Source organism: Pygocentrus nattereri, chromosome 11 (genome assembly GCF_015220715.1).
Source record: "Pygocentrus nattereri isolate fPygNat1 chromosome 11, fPygNat1.pri, whole genome shotgun sequence".
NCBI classification, from domain to species: domain Eukaryota; kingdom Metazoa; phylum Chordata; class Actinopteri; order Characiformes; family Serrasalmidae; genus Pygocentrus; species Pygocentrus nattereri.
In genome coordinates this window covers 28,587,695-28,605,138 of record NC_051221.1, presented here as the reverse complement: position 1 = coordinate 28,605,138, position 17,444 = coordinate 28,587,695, and the positions used below count along the sequence as shown (strand labels likewise).

Below are 17,444 nucleotides of genomic sequence, written 5' to 3'. Positions count from 1 at the left end.
GCAGCGCAGCTGGTTTTCTGGTACATTCAGTCTACAACGAGAGACTGAGAGATCAAATAATAAAAAGTTGTGAAGCAGAAGTCGCTTCTCTTTCAAATTTTCCTGTTCCACCTTAAATGGTACCGCAGCTACATTCAGCGGCTCAGTCAGAATTTAAGGTGGAACGGGAAAATTCGAACGAGAAGCTGGAGAATAAGAAGCGTCTTCAGCCTCGTACAACAGCCGAACGATGAGAGACATTTTACAATAAGCTGCTCTACTTCTGAAGAAAAGTTTTGTGGAGCAGATGGAAGAAACGCAGCTATAGCTAGCTAAAGCTGAAAGCAGAGCAAAGTATGTTAAGTCTGCACTTTCGTTCATATTTTTAGCCTATACTAGGACATCAGCACACACTGAGACATGTTGGGCATTAAATGTTGTGGCTGCGAAGGTGCTTTGACTTTGTTGAAAGGCCAAAATGGCTCCTCTTAACATTTGGGTTGTGACTCCTGATCTAATCTGGCTTTAACGCAGAGGGAGCCGGTCGGATTTCTTGCTCATCCAGCTGTCTTTTTGTTAAATGCCGCCACAGACTGGCCGGGCGCTGCACTTCCCACTTCCAAGTTCCGCCCTTGGAAGTGGGAAGTGCACTTTCAAAGTGGGACTTTCAAGTCCCACTTTCAAAAGCGCTTGAATATAGGTTGAAAAGGATTTGCCAATCATCGTATTCTGTATTTATTTATGTTTTACACAACGTCCCAACTTCATTGGAATTGGAGTTGTGTGTGTATATATACATACACACACACACACACACACACACACACACACACACACACACGCACGTATACACATACAGTGGAGCAAAAAAGTATTTAGTCAGCCACTGATTGTGCAAGTTCTCCTACTTAGAAAGATGAGAGGTCTGTAATTTTCATCATAGGTACACTTCAACTATGAGAGACAATATGAGAAAAAAATTCAGGAAATCACATTGTAGGATTTTGGCTAGCTAGGCCACTCCAGGACCTTGAAATGCTTCTCTCCTTCATTGACCGAGCGGTGTGTTTGGGATCATTGTCATGCTGGAAGACCCAGCCACGTTCCATCTTCAATGCTCTCAATGATGGAAAGAGGTTTTGGCTTAAAATCTCACGATACATGGCCCCGTTCATTCTTCCCTTAACACGGATCAGTCGTCCTGTCCCCTTTGCAGGAAAACAGCTCCAAAGCATGATGTTTCCACCCCCATGCTTCACAGCATGTATGGTGTTCTTGGGATGCAACTGAACATTCTTCTTCCTCCAAACACGACGAGTTGAGTTTTTACCAAAAAGTTCTATTTTGATTTCATCTGACCACATGATATTCTCCCAATCCTCTTCTGGATCATTCATATGCTCTCTGGCAAACTTCAGACGGGCTTGGACATGTACTGGCTTTGTGTTACTCAGTGTGTTACTGAGGGTAGCCTTTGTTACTTTGGTCCCAGCTCTCTGCAGGTCATTCATCAGGTCCTTCCGTGTAGATCTGGGATTTTTGCTCACCGTTCTCATGATCATGTTGACCCCACGGGATGAGCTCTTCCATGTACCCCAGATCGAGGGAGATTATCAATGCTCTTGTATGTCTTCCATTTTCTTACAATTGCTCCCACAGTTGATTTATTCACACCAACCTGCTTGCCTATTGTAGATTCACTCTTCCCAGCCTGGTGCAGGTCTACAATTTTCTTCCTGGTGTCATTCAACAGCTCTTTGGTCTTGGACATGGTTAAGTTTGGAGTCTGACTGTTTGAGGCTGTGGACAGGTGTCTTTTATACAGACAACAAGGTCAAATAGGCGCCATTAACACAGGTAATGAGTGGAGGACAGAAGAGCTTCTTAAAGAAGAAGTTACATACACACACACACACACACACTTTATGACCGAGGGTGAACTTCCCAAAAGCATGGCTCGGTAATCAATTAACCCATATACTATTCTATTTAAATTGATTTACATTATTCCATTAATACTTACTTCTCAGTCATGTAATGAATTACATTTTATTCAATTTACATTCTGTACTGACAGGTTTGAGTCTGTACTTCCAATCTTTTTTCCCCATTTGTTTCATGGCAAAATATAATACATTTTTTTTCTTTCTGCAAAACAAGACTGTGCACAAAAATAAGTTTTCAAATGCAAGTCATAAAACATTGCTTCTTCTACTTACAAACACAAATGTGATATAGATTGAAGGTCTGCACTTTTGACAGAATTTCTGCACTTGTTTTAGTGAGTGAGACATAATTACTAACAAATTATAGTAGTAGTACAATCAGGAGACATTAAGACAAGTGCAGAGTTGAGTACTACATTTACGTGAACATAACATAAAGCACATTAACTTACTATTAAAGTCAGCTTAGTTAACTGAATTTAAGTTGAAAGCAACCAGGTTAGGTACTTTAGGTTAAAATATCGTCATTTTTTCTGTGTTAATTGAGTACTGCTGATAAAGAAACACTGTCTTTTTTCTGTCAATTTAAGACGAGTCATTTTCTATTAACTCTGTTGAGTTAAGTAAAAAAAGTTTTCAAAACATATACTGTGTGTACACACTCACCCACTCCTCTAGAATCAGACTAACTGCTTTACTGCTGCGAGTTTTGTTCCGGCAGGCTATTATCACATGGGCACCATGAAGAGCAAAGGAGCGTGCTGTCTCAAAACCTGCAGAGAGAGAGAGAGAGAGAGAGAGAGAGAGAGAGAGAGAGAGAGAGAGAGAGAGAGAGAGAGAGAGAGAGAGAGAGAGAGAGAGAGAGAGAGAGAGGGGAAGTGAAATGACATGATTGCGATTAGTCTACTTGTTCAGATAACTCTGCGATCAATGCTCTCTCACATTATCGATGCTCTCTCTCTCCCCCCATTTGGAACTGAATGGAGTGGTGGAAAAGAGAGTGGGAAAAGGACTAAAAGCCATATCTCCAGTTCAGTCCCAGCTCTGCTCCATCACACACAGCCATGGGCTTTTCTTTCAGCTGCTTAATCAACTCCCTCTCCAGTGATGAAAATGATTGAATTAATGTAGCGGAAGCCCTCGCGAGCCCAAGCACAGATAAAGTTAGAAATGGTACCATGGGCACATTCAGGAGGAACCACCACTATGAAAAAAGGTATGAGATGTAATGACAATAGTATACAAGACAGTTAAAAGTGTTCAAAGAACACAGTTTCTTGTCAAGCTTTTGCAATAAAGAAAACGGAGGCAGCTGGGCTGTATGGTGTAGACAAACTTCTTTTGCACAACCAAAGACACGACACACTTCAAAGCAGCAAAGATAAGAATTCTCCACCCTCACAGAGTGTCAGATAGGCATTGGCCTCATCATCCTGCAGCCCCCTATCACTCCAGAGATAAATACGGCCCATAAGTAGAGATATGAGTAGAAATTCATTTCCAAAAATCACGAGTCTAAATGGGTCATTCAAACCCAAAAGGTTGAAACACTTTACTAAAATTACTGAACTAATTACGTGGGGGTGAGGGAGAGAACATTAAAAAGTTTTGCTACACCCAAAAAGAAAAAAAATAATAATAAAAAAGCACCCAAAAAAAGGTTATATTTAGGGGGGACTCGGGGTATTGTTTGGGCTGTTTTTTGCTGACCTGACGTTTTGCATTGTCCCTTTGATTACACAAAGTGTGTTTAAAGTTTCTCTAAAGCTGGCATCAGCAGTTTAAGAGGCAGAGTGGGCATCAGATTTAGAGGTATGAGCGGCTGAAAATAGACATGCCGAGCCAAAGCTTCAGCTTGGAGATGCTGGCCAACGACTGAAAGCCTGACATTAATAATTAAGTTTAAGAAAAGGTCATTTAGAATGGAGAAAGGTGTTTATTTCACCCAGAATGTAAGCACACGAGAACTAAACTCTTGACTTACAGTTACACTGGATGTCAGCTCCTCTATGACAGCTGACCCAGAAAAGACAGACTTAGGCTTTTTAACACAATAATCTCATGGTGCTTGATCTTGTCTATGTTGGCTTGGTTTGCTAATTAAATCCAGATTTAGTGAGCCTAAGTGATTCAGCATAAACAACTTAAATTACAGTCGATGTAATAAAGGTCAATGGTTTTCATCTAAGCTGGTTTCATTGTCATTAGGGATGAACATTTTTCCCATGATATCAGTGACAAAAATGCTGTCCTGTGATCTCTTTGCAGGAAGATTTTAGCAGTAGGATGCATATTTCAACCATAGCGTTAAAAAAAAAAGATTAACTCTTACTAAACAAATATTCTTTTATTATTTGTTGTCATACACAATTTTATTTACACTGTTTTACTCTTATTTAAACATATTGTGATGCACTGAGCTACATTTTAATGTAAGGATTTTTTTAAAATTAAGTAATTATTGATGTTTTATTTTAAGAACTTAAAATGATGTAAATGTTATGAATATTATTGGGTCTTATACTACAGTACATAATACTGATAAAATGTTTATGCATTTCTTCCACAGTTTGATCATGTCCTGTTCTAGTCAGTGGTCTGCCTGCTATGTTCAGCAGTGGGCTCTGCAGTGTGTTCCAGCTGCGGCGCTGCATGTCTTTGCCCCTGTGCAGCAGACACACGCTGGCTGCTTGCTCTGCTCCCTAAGATGCTGAAATAACCCCTGGCCATGCTGCTTGTAAAACATATTACACTGTCATGGCCCAGAAAAGAGCTGACAGGCCAACACGTCTCAAACACAGAACCATTACTCAATTATATTCTCTCTCTCTCTCTCTCTCTCTCTCTCCATAAAGCCAGCAGAGGGCATCTCTGGAAATGACACCTGACAACTGCCATCGATTATGAGCAACATTTGAGCGCATTTCATAAGTTTTGCTCTTTTCTGCTTCAAAAGAAGCTTCCTAGGGTGCATTTATGATGGAGGTTTGTTCTGAGTCATGATGTGCGGTATGTTTGAGTAAGCTCTGATGTGAAAAGGATCCACTAGCTCAAATATATACAGTCACATGCCTTTTATTTTTAGGTTTTTTGCATGCAACAGCACACTCCATAAGTGGAGCAAGTTGTTCCCACACACATACACACACTAAAAACCTTTGATTGATAGTCTGACCTTACACTTCCATGCAAGCTAAATGAGCCTGACAGTGAGGCACCAAGATTCCCGGCGACAGACAGTTTGCACGATAGCGTGGATTAAAATGAACTTTAATTAGATTAAGTTTTAATCTGATTTTCATTAAAAGGCAAACTAGGAGCCCTAATTGTGAGGCGAGTGCTAAAGAGTAATATCCATTAAAACTCAAAATTGGAGGCGGATAAGAGCTCCTCTCTGACAAGTGAAGCATGGAATTAAATTATATGACACCTTATTAGGAGTAATGGAAGGAGCACTGTGCATCTGTACCATGAACTGCCATGCCAGGAAACCACCAAAATAAAAAAAATAACAGAAAAATCTAAATGCTTTCACTTTCAGTAAATACCAATAAAGCAGCCAGCTAATTTCCTATTCTGTGAGCAAGTATAGAAGCAAATTAAGTACTGCACTTAAAAGTGCTACTGAATGGATTCGATAAAAGCATGAAAAACAGAAGAGGGGTGTGTTGAAAAAAAAGAAGAAGAAGAAAATAATGCTGTTGATCAACAGCCCTGTTCTCACTGTCACCTTGGAAAAAGCATAGCGGCTGTCGGGCTTGAAACATGAGTTAATCGACACTGATGTTTTTCATAATGGGAAACAAATTAGAGCATGTTTAACAACAGCAGCGACCTGCTGGGTGTTATTTATGGAAAATAGAGAGGCCCTGACATTAATTTGGATATAACGACTCCAGTTGTTGGGCTAACAGAAACATGGTGTGTGCGTGTGCGAAGAGCAAGCAGAGCAGGGTGAGCTCTAGATGAGAAAAACAACAGCACTGTGTTGTTCTTCTGTCAGCCTCTCAGCCATGCTCACACGTTACACAAGGTCAGATATGGGTCATCACCTGCTTCTACATACACAACTGGGTGGCATTTACAGCAACCAATAAAGACTTTACAAACAATGGGCACATGCTACAGTCAAATAAGTGACATGCTAAACAGAAGTATCTGCTTTAGCTGCCATTAAGAGTAAAGTGTATGAGAGAAAAGCAGTATGAATTTTTGGATGGAAACACCAAAGGTGTACTGAAACTGAATACTGGTACTTTTACTCAGTTATACTTCACAGAGAAAAACTTTTACTTTTAAAATACTTTTTACTCCTTATATTTTAATTTGGACTTTCAAAGTACTTATTACAAACTTTACAAATTTTTCTGAGAGACTTTTCTCTATAGTAGAGCTCCCTCACGTTCAATTTTTTATCAAAACGTTCTATCAAATTCATAAAACGAAACTGCACATAAATATGCTTATTTGTCTTTTTATGAGGACTTGTAGTGCTGGTTAGTCCATGACATACCACCAAACATAGAAAATGTCTATTTTATAACATTTATTTTGTAATTTTTTTATGCTTGAGCGTGTTTAAATGTGGATACTTTTTGACTTTCACTAAAGTCCAGTTTTGGCTCCACACTCCACTTTTAACTGAATAAGATTTTAATAATTTTTCGTCACTATAGTTTCTTAACTAACTACTTTTTATCCCTCAGCCAATTTCTCTTTTCCATGAACAACTCTTAGTCTAGATCACAAGCATGACTCATATGGTTTACAGATTTTAATGGTTTTTGTTGTGAAGATTTTCTTTACAGTCTTAAAAAAAAAAGGTGCCAAAAAGGGTTCATGGGCACAATGACATAGAAGAATCATGTTTGTTTCCCAAGTGATTCTATGGCCTCACTTCAAAGAACCTTTACTTTTAAGAATGCAGTGTTTTCTTTTTCTTTCAAAAACAACAAAATACATACAGTACAGGAAATAAAAACTCAACATAATACCAACAGACCTTTAACATAACACTACAAATATATGGACCTATTGGTCAAAAATGAATAAAATCCACAGGAGTATGACACTGAGGTGCTGGATGATATGCAGTGTAAAATGCAGGGGAGTTAGCTCCACTTAAAGACTCTGATTTTGTGATTTCATGGTCTGTTTGGTTCCACTGGCCCACTGCTTCACCTTACCCTGGGCTTATACACAGAACACACTTCACGCTATATGTCAGTTTGTGAATAACAATCTATACAGATCTACACAAATTAGCCAAGTTTTATTTATAAGTCATTATGTCTTCTGCAATAAATCATCAATAGAGTGTGCTTTACAGTGCCTGAGCTGTGCCCTACTTCCCACGCACCTTGCTGATGCTACCTTGTCTGCTGATGTAATGACTAAGTAAAATGATGAAGTGTAAGAAGATAAAGTTTTTGGAGCAGCAGGTGTTTGATATATATTTTGGGGTTAAATTGGGGAGTCTGGTGCTCCTGTACATCCACAAGGAGCCCTAATTCACCCCATTAATAACACCCCACTTTCATTTGGGATCAGGGAGGCGTTGTCACAGCCCAAAGTGAAATGTATGGTTTGTAATTACCAGAGTGCGGGGTGAGAAGTTCCACCTGAGCAGCTCATGCTGTTCTATTACCCCCACTGCCAAGTTTCTCCTGCCCCCAGCTGCCCCCAACAACCCCTCCTGAGCCACCTTCCAGACACCAGCTTTGACCCCTAGTGGCCACAGCCAACTCCCACCGCAATTTTTCATCATGCCCTCCACTTGCACCGGTCACCCTGTCCCCACAGCAGCCTTTCAGACCAGTCCCCTCACTCACCCCACACTAGGACTGCATGATATGGACAATATACTACAATTAGAATTGTACTGCTACCTACTGTGATTGTGATGCATGCTGTAATATGCATTGGTGAATTAATATCACAAAATGGTTACAGACTTTACTACCAAAATAATTTAATTTTTGTTGGATTACACAAATTATTTGATTCACCGAAACAGAACTGAGGAACCAGAACTGTCCTGGATGCTCACAGCTTTTTAGAGGGTCTATTCTATAGCATTCTGCAATATCAGTTCTGCAAAGACAAACACTAAAATAACGGTTAACAGATGACATATTGTGCAAAGAAAGAGAAAGAGAGAGAGAGAGAGAGACTGCAGTGACAACTTTAACACTTCTTTTCTAGATGAAATTGATCCATAAACCACTTGAGTTCACATACAATCCAGGCCATCCTCCCTTTTAAAAGCCTGCAGGTCTTAAACACTTAAGCACATATATGATTTCCAGCCCTCGCTCTTACCTATTCTGCTGCACTGAGCTTGTAATCATTATCGAACCTTTTATCCCCAGTTGTAATTTTCTTGCATGTTACATCAGTTTTGCTGTGCACCCAGAATTTTATCCAAGGTCAACAGAGTTCAATAATTTGACTAACCAACCATACCTAGTATTCATTACATAGCCAATAAACAGATTCATCAAAAAAGACATGAAATGCACATTAAAAACATCAGATTCCATTTCCTCAGCCGTTCGCTAACAATAACAAGCTCCACATGAATATAAGCATGCCTAAAATAGACTCAGGCCGATGTGAACAAGGAGCAGAAAGAAAACCCAACAACATGACAGAGCAGTCTTGAAGGGGAATTCCACCTAATTTAAAAATATCTTCAGAATCCAAACTTCAAAATGTAAAGTCATTCGGAGTGGTTTAACGTGAAACGATTTACTGTAGAGGAACTTACAGACTCTGCCTTCTTTATAGTGGTGGTGATAGGAACCAGGGGTCATGATGTCCACACTGCAAATGTAGTCATTTTATTTACTATCCTAAATGACCAGTTAGTCAACATATGTCTTCTGAGATTTTATATGCAACAATGATAATGGCAAAACTGTTTTTGCTGGGTACTATTTCACCTAATAATACTCTGCATGTACCCCTCTGGCATGACCAGATTTAATAAAATACATTTTAGACTAAAATCTTATTGTACAATTATCACAAAACAAACTCTCAGGCATCAGGTAACGTATTTACAACTATTTCATGTAATAACTGTGTGATGTACCTTTTAAGACATTACAGGCTTCAGATGTTTGGTTCCTATCACCACCACTGTGAACTCCACTCTGAATGACATTACGTCTTAAAGATTGAATTAAACAGAAAGAGTCAAAATTTTGGAATTTCTCTTTAAAGGAATTAAGTGCTCCTCAATATACTTAAATCCAACAACAAAAAAAAAAAATCATACTAGAAAACAAACAACTAGCAAGCACACTACGGCGCACATTGTGCTTGCTTGGCCTTTAAAAGTTGCCACAAGCTGCTCTTCTTTGAATGCACGTGTGCGTCCGTGTACAAGGGCATCTTCATTCATAGACAAACAGAGGGGTGTAAATATGAGAAGAGGGGAATGCAATCGATTTAATGGCAGTTATGCTGAACGAATCAGCTTCAATCTAGCGCTCCCCCACAAAGCCTTAGTTTTCAGGCTTTATCTCCAGCCGGAGTCACTTTTCCACCTAATCCCTGTGCCAGCGCAGAGAGCCAGACGCCTAATCCACCAACACTGCCGCAGCATAAAGACATACCAGCACAATCACACAGCCCATAAAATACAGCTCCAAATGCATACTAGACATGAGAGTTTTCACAAACCACAAAATAGAAGATTTCCATGCCTTAAGCCTTGTTATTTGTCCCAGGCGGAACCTTCTGCACTCCATTTCCAAGCCGGACATGGAGAATTCTCCAAAATACAGCACAAGAGGTAGGTCAGAAGATTAGAGCGGTGCCAGTGCTGCAAGATGGGACGGTGCAGGTAAGCACTTCCCTGTCCGATTCAAAAACAAATGAGGGGATATCTCTGACCTCTGCATGAATACGCTGATGTAAGGGACATAAATATCATTACACCTTTTTCTTTTTTGGGGGATTTTAAGGGGATTCTTTCATTTGCATGCACCAGTGAGCAGCATTTCAATGAAAAGAATGAAAAGGCCAAGACAACATAACATTTCAGACACCATATTATCAGACACTATCAAATAATTAAATGAATACATAATTGTAAAAATGGCATATTTTTGATATTGCTGAATTGAATTACCTAAAGTCAAAGAAATGCTTTGTGAAACATACACAATAGAGAAGATAGTTCACAAAAACTTAAATTTCCTCTATTCATACATAATACGAGAAAAGGATTATTTTGGTCTACTTGCTGACATAAACTGACAAACTAAAATAAACATTGGACAAATGTAGGAATTTGCACACATACATCCATATCCACATGGCTATGACACAGCAAGACAAATACAGCCACATTAGTGCAATGCAACCACCATGCGACATCCATCACCATCAGAGAATGGCAGCAGAGAGGCTGGAGCTGTCCACCTGGTGACTGTACTGATCTGGAGGGAGTCCAACAACACACCCAATAACCAAAAATAAACACGCAGCTCCACACTGCACTTAAACAGTAGTCTTCATTCTAATAAAAGCTGACATACAGTATAGCTGCTATATCCCCTCATCTATACCAAAAAACCTACCGAGCATATTTATCCCTGCTGGGATGCAGAGTGGGATTGGAATTTACAGGAATCCAGATAATGCAGTGAGGAAGGGTCTGAGGAAATATATATATATATCACATGCTAACAGTGAGGATTCCAGAAAAGATTTACAACTAAACTAAATTTACAACCTGAAAATATAATCTGTACCTTTTTTTTTTAAATCTTGTATTTTTTGTTCATGACAAATTTGTTGCATAACAAAATCAGTCTGATTTTTTTGCATATTTTGTAAAGAACACATAAAGAAAGCAGTGAAGCTGTGACAGCAGTCCGTTTCAGCCCCAGTGCAAAGTGAACAACACTCTAGACAGTAAATAACTTTTAGTTGGTTCAATAGAAGAGAATTAAGGAAAGCGCCCAAGTTGCTAATGGGAATGAATGGGAGGCATCAGTTGGGGTCAAAAGCACTCCAAGATCAATGCAGAGGTACAGGTGTACAAAAGGAGAATGTGTTAACAGAGAGAGAGAGAGAGAGAGAGAGAGAGAGAGAATGAGAATATATACCAAGGAACATTTGTTTCTATTACAGCTATTAAAGATGGTAGAGAGCAAAGTTTAAAGAAAGAAGGAGTCACACAGAAGAGTAATGGACTAATGGAATGCACTGAGCAGTGGTCTAATCAGACAGAGCACAGGAATGCACTATGCCTTCTGACCACAATTACCATATCATGTGGCTTATTATAAGAAAAATTATACTGCCTCTCAGCGCATGAAGTCCCTGCTAGCTGATATACATTTTCAATGCATTAAACACACAAAATTGCCTCAAAGAATTCCATTTGGATAAATAGCAAAATAGGATTAAGGAATGAATATGCAAAATAACCATGCAGGACTGCATAGATACAGTGTAAGACTAATTATACATTTAATACAATCATTATAATTTAGTCCAATTGTTAATAATTTTGGCAATTTAACACAACTACGATTAATCATTAACAACCAAATGCACACTTTTATATTTTACTCTTTTTTTTTTTTTTTGATTCCCATTGATCTTGAATATTCAGCTTATTCTCTGTCCTCTATAATTGCCCTGTCTTGTAACATTTGTATTACAGGATTTGTGATCACTTTGAGGATTTGAGATTTTCACTGTCACTGAAAACAATGACAACATTCAATGGAAAAGCAATGTGGGCTTTTTCAAGATGCCAATTCTATCAGTAAATTAAAATTAGATATAAAAAAATAGAAGAATAGTGTATTAAAAGTAGTCTTTTAAATTCTGTATGTATTAAATGCCATATTCTCAGTTCTAAATTAAATATGAACCAGCATTTTGCGCTTCCTCTACAGAAGAAAGAGTTCCACTGCCCTCTAGTGGTAAGAAAAGACAGTACTTACAAAAAATGAAACCTCCATTCTTTGCCTTACTAAGATTTGTAATGAGGTAATGAGGTTTCTCTAGATATGCTGACACGTTAAATCAGAAAAATATCCACAGCAAAAAGATAATGTTTTCCCAAAAAACACAGACACACACACACACACATACACACTTTCTGTGTACATAACATTAAGGCAAAGTATACAGTTCTGGGTAATACATTTCCAGATCTCTTCAGAGGTTTTGCTGTATTCCCTAAAGCAGTGTACACACAGGCACTATAGACATGAATACTAGTTTAAAATAGATATGTTTGTTTAACTGTTTTCATTTTTCCCCTTAACTCTAGCAATCCCAGAAAAATTGGAGACCACATCATAAAATAATAATGTATCATATAATTACATGAAGGACTAATTAATGGCATAATCTGATCATAAAGTCATGAACAGATTATTTTACATTTCAGATGAATCACAGAATTATCAGCATAAGTATTTCAACAGACTCACTATATACACCCCATTCCCTCTCTGCTGTCCACCAATCACAAAACTCAAACCACTGCTCTCTGATGCAATGTTGAAAATTGCTTTTCACACTGACCTCAGATCCTGCAAAGCAGGTGTGACATTTCAGATGGAGCATGGACATTGGACAAAACAATTAACATGTTTATGTTGATCTGATTTCTTTCACGCCCATGTTATCTAACCTCATTGTGCTATAACAGGCTCGAAGGCTGACTAAATGGCTGCTGTTCGCAGTAATTTACAATAGAAAGACTTCGGAAATGCATTTGTCTCTAGTTCATTACATTATGAGCCATGCATTAATGCAAGTATTCAAGTAGAGTCTATTCATTAGAGTTAGTAGTGACAGCCAAATCAACCTCACTAATGAACATCGATACTCATGTGGAGTATTAAGGGATGATTTGTGGATTTTGTATGTTTAATTCAAAAGATAATGTAGATGGATGTTTCAGTTAGTGTACAGACTAAATGATAAACAGCCAAGTTGGGACAAGGCCATAATTTGCAGTGTTACAGTGCCACCTTCTGTATATTGTATGTAATGATTATTTTCTACTGTTTGCAGGGCAGGTGTGTGGAGGTTTGTTAAGAATGGAGAGACAACTGTTTGAATAAACAGGTGTTGCAAGAGATCAAGCTAAATATGCCCAAATATACTGTCAGGCAGCATTTTGGCCAAAAAAGAATTAAAACAAAAAACAAAAAAAAAAAACAAACAAAAAATTTTTTTTATTTATATATATATATATATATATATATATATATATATATATATATATATATATATATATATATATTTTTTTTTTTTTTTTTTTTTTTTTTTTTTTTTTTTCCCAATCTAAATGGTCAGTGGATGTTTCCACAATACGCAATCTGTTTTCTTGGGAAAAAGGAAATAGCAAAATGTTAAATTATATACATTAATGGCTTATCTAGCTAAATCTAGCTAAGAGCATTTTATTTGTGTACTGAGAGATATCACTCACCAATACCAGAATTGCCCCCTGTGATGACTATGACCTTGTTGGAGAGGTCATGACCCTGTAGGATCTCCAGGGCTGCAGTGTTTCCATCATAGCGCTTGGGCTTCACTTGTATATCCTCTATGGTGAAGGCTTGGCGAGGGTCAAAGTATGTCTTTCTCTTATTAATGTGACTGAAAAAAAGGAAGGAGAAATGAACCAACTCAACTACAGCAAAACACTGAGAACTGCAACAGACTCACTCACACCCATAATGTTTCAGTCTAGAGTGACACTAAAGCCACGTTCAGGCAAACAATGTTAAAGCAAGGATTATAGAAAACCCAAGTCAACAGCAAAGCTAGGTGATGTAAGATGCACAATCTCATCAAATTTTCAAAACTGCATAATTAAGATATTGAGATGTAAAAAAAAATCAGTGATTTGACTGTAGAGGAACTGACTCACTTTGACTTTTATACAGTGGTGGTGATAAGAACCAAGGGATTTCTGCAGTTATGTGATTATCCAAATGGTCATGTAAACAGCATATTCCATTTTCTTAGATCGGAGTAAGGTCTAGAAATCTGATTAAGAAATCCGATAAACACAGCTGGATTTCTGCTCAGTAATTTCTTATGCAGCTTTCTTTCAGATGTCTCAGTCTGCGCATGCGCAAAATGGATGCAGGTACTGGAAATAAGCAAGCAGTATTGCCCCGGGATGACAGAAAAACACTTTTGCAGCGATGCTGAAACCAACTATATGCATGATGAAATGAAGTATTTAAATATTCTTCATCTTCTAGATGATGCATGTTCATAGTTTCAGGTAAAGAGGCACAGTGTTTTTTTTTTTTTAAATCCACAACATGAAGTTTGAGTTTTTCATTACGTTTACGTCACATCTTCTTCTGTGACTTTATTGGCCGGTTGCAAAGCAGAAATCTTAAGAAACTTGAAGTTTCCCCATTATCTGATTACTCAAGTGCATTTTTTTTGCTATGTGAAGTGACCTTGGGTTTGTGAAAGGCACTATATAAATGTAATTTATTATTATTATGTAAACCTTTTGATCAGATAACTGACAAAATCTGATTTTCTGCTGTTATCTGATTATTAAGTGCATGTAAATGCACTGACTGTTCACATCCTTGCTATTTAATAATGAACCCAGATTGAGCCTAAGCCTAGAATAGAACAACTGATGAAGCACCTTTGGAACTTCAATTCAGTCTAAGACAAGGCCTAATCTAGGTCAGAGAAAGTGGTCATAAATGTCCAAAGTTTATAGACATCATCTTATCCAACCTTTCTGTTTAAAAGTTACAAGGGGTGTCTGGATACTTTTGAACATATATGACTATGGGTGGTTGTTAGCCAAGTAAATACAAACACAAACAAACAAACAAACAAATAAGGCAGAGGTGCAAAACCCACTCAACGTAAAAGATTTGCCCCTTGTCATCCATCTCCTGCTCCCACCCATATGGCAGATCTGCAGAAAAGCACACAACCATGTTTTAGTGAAAACAAACAAAATCAAATTGAACCAAAATTCACCAGTAACACCAGTTTCATTTCATCTGCTTTTACATATATTATTACACTTACCAATTATAAACTTACATAACAACTTACAAATAAACATCTATATTAAATATTTTAGCCTGTTGTTCCAATGATTACACTTATCTTCTACAGTCAGAATTCACAGATTCTTGAACACAGTGTAATAAGGGAACAAACTACAGTTATAACACTTTAGTGCTTCAAGGCTTAGCTTGTCTTGACATATCGTTGTATGCAAAAACTTGGGCACCCCTGGCCAAATGAAATACTCTCTGTGGAAAACTTTTAAGAAAATTATATTTTTCTGCAAATGTTAATGCATGGAATGTAATATTTCATTAACTTAAAAATTAGGGAATAAATAATATTATTTGCTCAATTGTGATGCAAAAGTTCATACATCCTACTAAGAATCCTACAACGCTTTTTAACACTCCATTTGGCAGATATTACAGCATGCAAATGTTTTTTGTGGTCAGATAGGAGTCTTTCTATTCTTGTGTTAGAAAATTTCACTCAGTCTTCCTTGCAGAACTCCTCTATTGATGTGGTATTTTTGCTGAATTCAGCATGTTTAAAACCTACCCAAAGACTTGCAGCTATGTTCAAGTCAGGGAACTGTGAGGGCCATCCCAAAAGCTTCAGTCTGTATTTCTTTTATCAGTCTACACTGGATTTTGAGTGGATTTTGAGACTTCAGTTTCTTGATTGACGGTCACATTTGCTTCCAGAATGTGCTGATATTTAGTGTTTTTTCTCCCATCAAATGCTGCTCTTCTGATTTTCACTGAATTGTCCACAGCACTTGTTCCCAGCATTTTAACTTCTCTAGATGATGTTTTGTATACTTAAGATGTAGACTTTTGTGATGAGATCACAGGTAATGTTCCCTTCTGATGACTTTTCGATGCAGTTCAAGTTTGTCTAAAGAACACTGCACAGAAAAACAGCACACTACCACTGCTGTGTCAGTTAAACCTTCCTGCAGGTGCTTTTCTGGGCCAAAAGCAATCCAAGATCAATGCAGAGGTACAGATGTACAAAAGGCGAATGTGTTAACAGAAATAGAGAGAAAGAGAGAGAGAAAGAGAGAGAGAGGAGAGAGAGAGAGAGTTTTCTTGGATTTCCAGATCTGACTTCCACATTTCTCCATAACTGCCGTTTCTTACATGTTGTGAAGTGGAAATATCAAGCTGGAACCACACTGATATCCTTTTTGTATTCTTCCCCTGCTTTGTAGGCATCAATTACCTTCATTTTCAGATCCTCAACCAGCTGTTAATGCAGCACATTGTTGTGTTAACACAAGTTTTTGAAGAGTCAGATAAAGTACCACACTCTGTAACTGTCACAAGCTGACACTTCATAAGGACCATTCTTCATCTGCCTACAGAGTAAGGCATAACAAGTTCATTAAGTTCTGAGACTTTATAACTGAGTGTCCAAAACTTTGCACCTGCCAAACTACTAGTTTTCTGTTTGTTAAGCAGATCAAATATAATGTAACTGTGCATTACATTTTTCTCTAAATGTTATTTTCAAAAACAGTCTGCTGAAGAGATTGTTTACTTATTTTCACCCCAGAAATATTGAATTTGACCAGGGGTGCTTAGTGTACACAGTTGTAGCCTGTATCATTGTGTATTGGAGCTCGAGGCTAACCTCCTGCACAGCGCTTCTTCTTCCCAGTTTTAGGATGCTCCCATTGCGTTTTCATCTCTTCGTGGCTGAAAAAGACAAATTATTTTTTTTTTGCAAGTTTGCTCTGTAAGACGTAACCGCAGAAGTGTACGCTTTCGGGTCATGAGGTCAGTCCTTTTGAACCGTCTTACTAATGACATTACACGTACAGGTACAGTATAGGCGCTTCAAATTATGCAACGTGAAAGGTGTGTGAAATAAGTTAACACGGACTCGCGCTTGAACAGAAATGAAGCAGCTCTGCTGGGGCTGTCAAAGCTGAGAGAAATTAGGAGGCGGCCAGCGTTACTTAACTTACTTGGCGTAGTAAACCCAGCCATCCTTCGTGGATCTCTCCTCCCAGCCGGGTGGGAGCTCGTCCTCGCTGTCCGTGTCATCCATTCCTGCGTATTTGAGAGCAGCCATTGCGAGCTGAACTTTCTCTGTTAGAGTGGCTGCTTTGCTGAGCTGTGTGTCACACAGGAAAGTCACTCTCCACCGAGAAAAACACACCAACAGCAGCACTCTCTAATTCTGCCCTAGCACTTCCGCAACAACATAGTGACGTTGTAAGGGATGCGCATTCTGGGATTTGTAGGCAGCGACGCTCAAAGAAGGACTCGTTAAAATAAGAGCAGATTCAATTTCCTCACAGAGAAATTAAACAAGTAATAAATAAACCGTTGTAGATAATCCGAAAACGTCTGGTCTGTGCGTCAAAACCAATAAATAAATCTGAAAAAAATAACTATTATATTTGGTAGTCTATGCTTTAGTTGTCCATGTTCCGTGTGATTCAGGCTGCTTTATCTGATT

At 38.2% G+C, this 17,444-nt stretch overlaps 1 protein-coding gene across 2 annotated transcripts in view; it reads right to left on the bottom strand.

The window, feature by feature from the left end:
• wwox (WW domain containing oxidoreductase) overlaps window positions 1-17,180 on the bottom strand; it is a 218,022-nt gene extending 200,842 nt beyond the window's left edge. For both annotated transcript variants that reach the window (XM_017699435.2, XM_017699437.2), the window contains exons 1-5: window positions 16,948-17,180; window positions 16,611-16,675; window positions 14,817-14,874; window positions 13,402-13,571; window positions 2,592-2,698 (exon numbers count right to left, since the gene is read on the bottom strand). In XM_017699435.2, the coding sequence (XP_017554924.1) occupies window positions 2,592-2,698; window positions 13,402-13,571; window positions 14,817-14,874; window positions 16,611-16,675; window positions 16,948-17,054 (507 nt within the window). In that variant the 5' untranslated portion in view covers window positions 17,055-17,180. The remainder of the gene's footprint in view (window positions 1-2,591; window positions 2,699-13,401; window positions 13,572-14,816; window positions 14,875-16,610; window positions 16,676-16,947) is intronic.
• Between the last annotated feature and the right edge of the window lie 264 nt (window positions 17,181-17,444).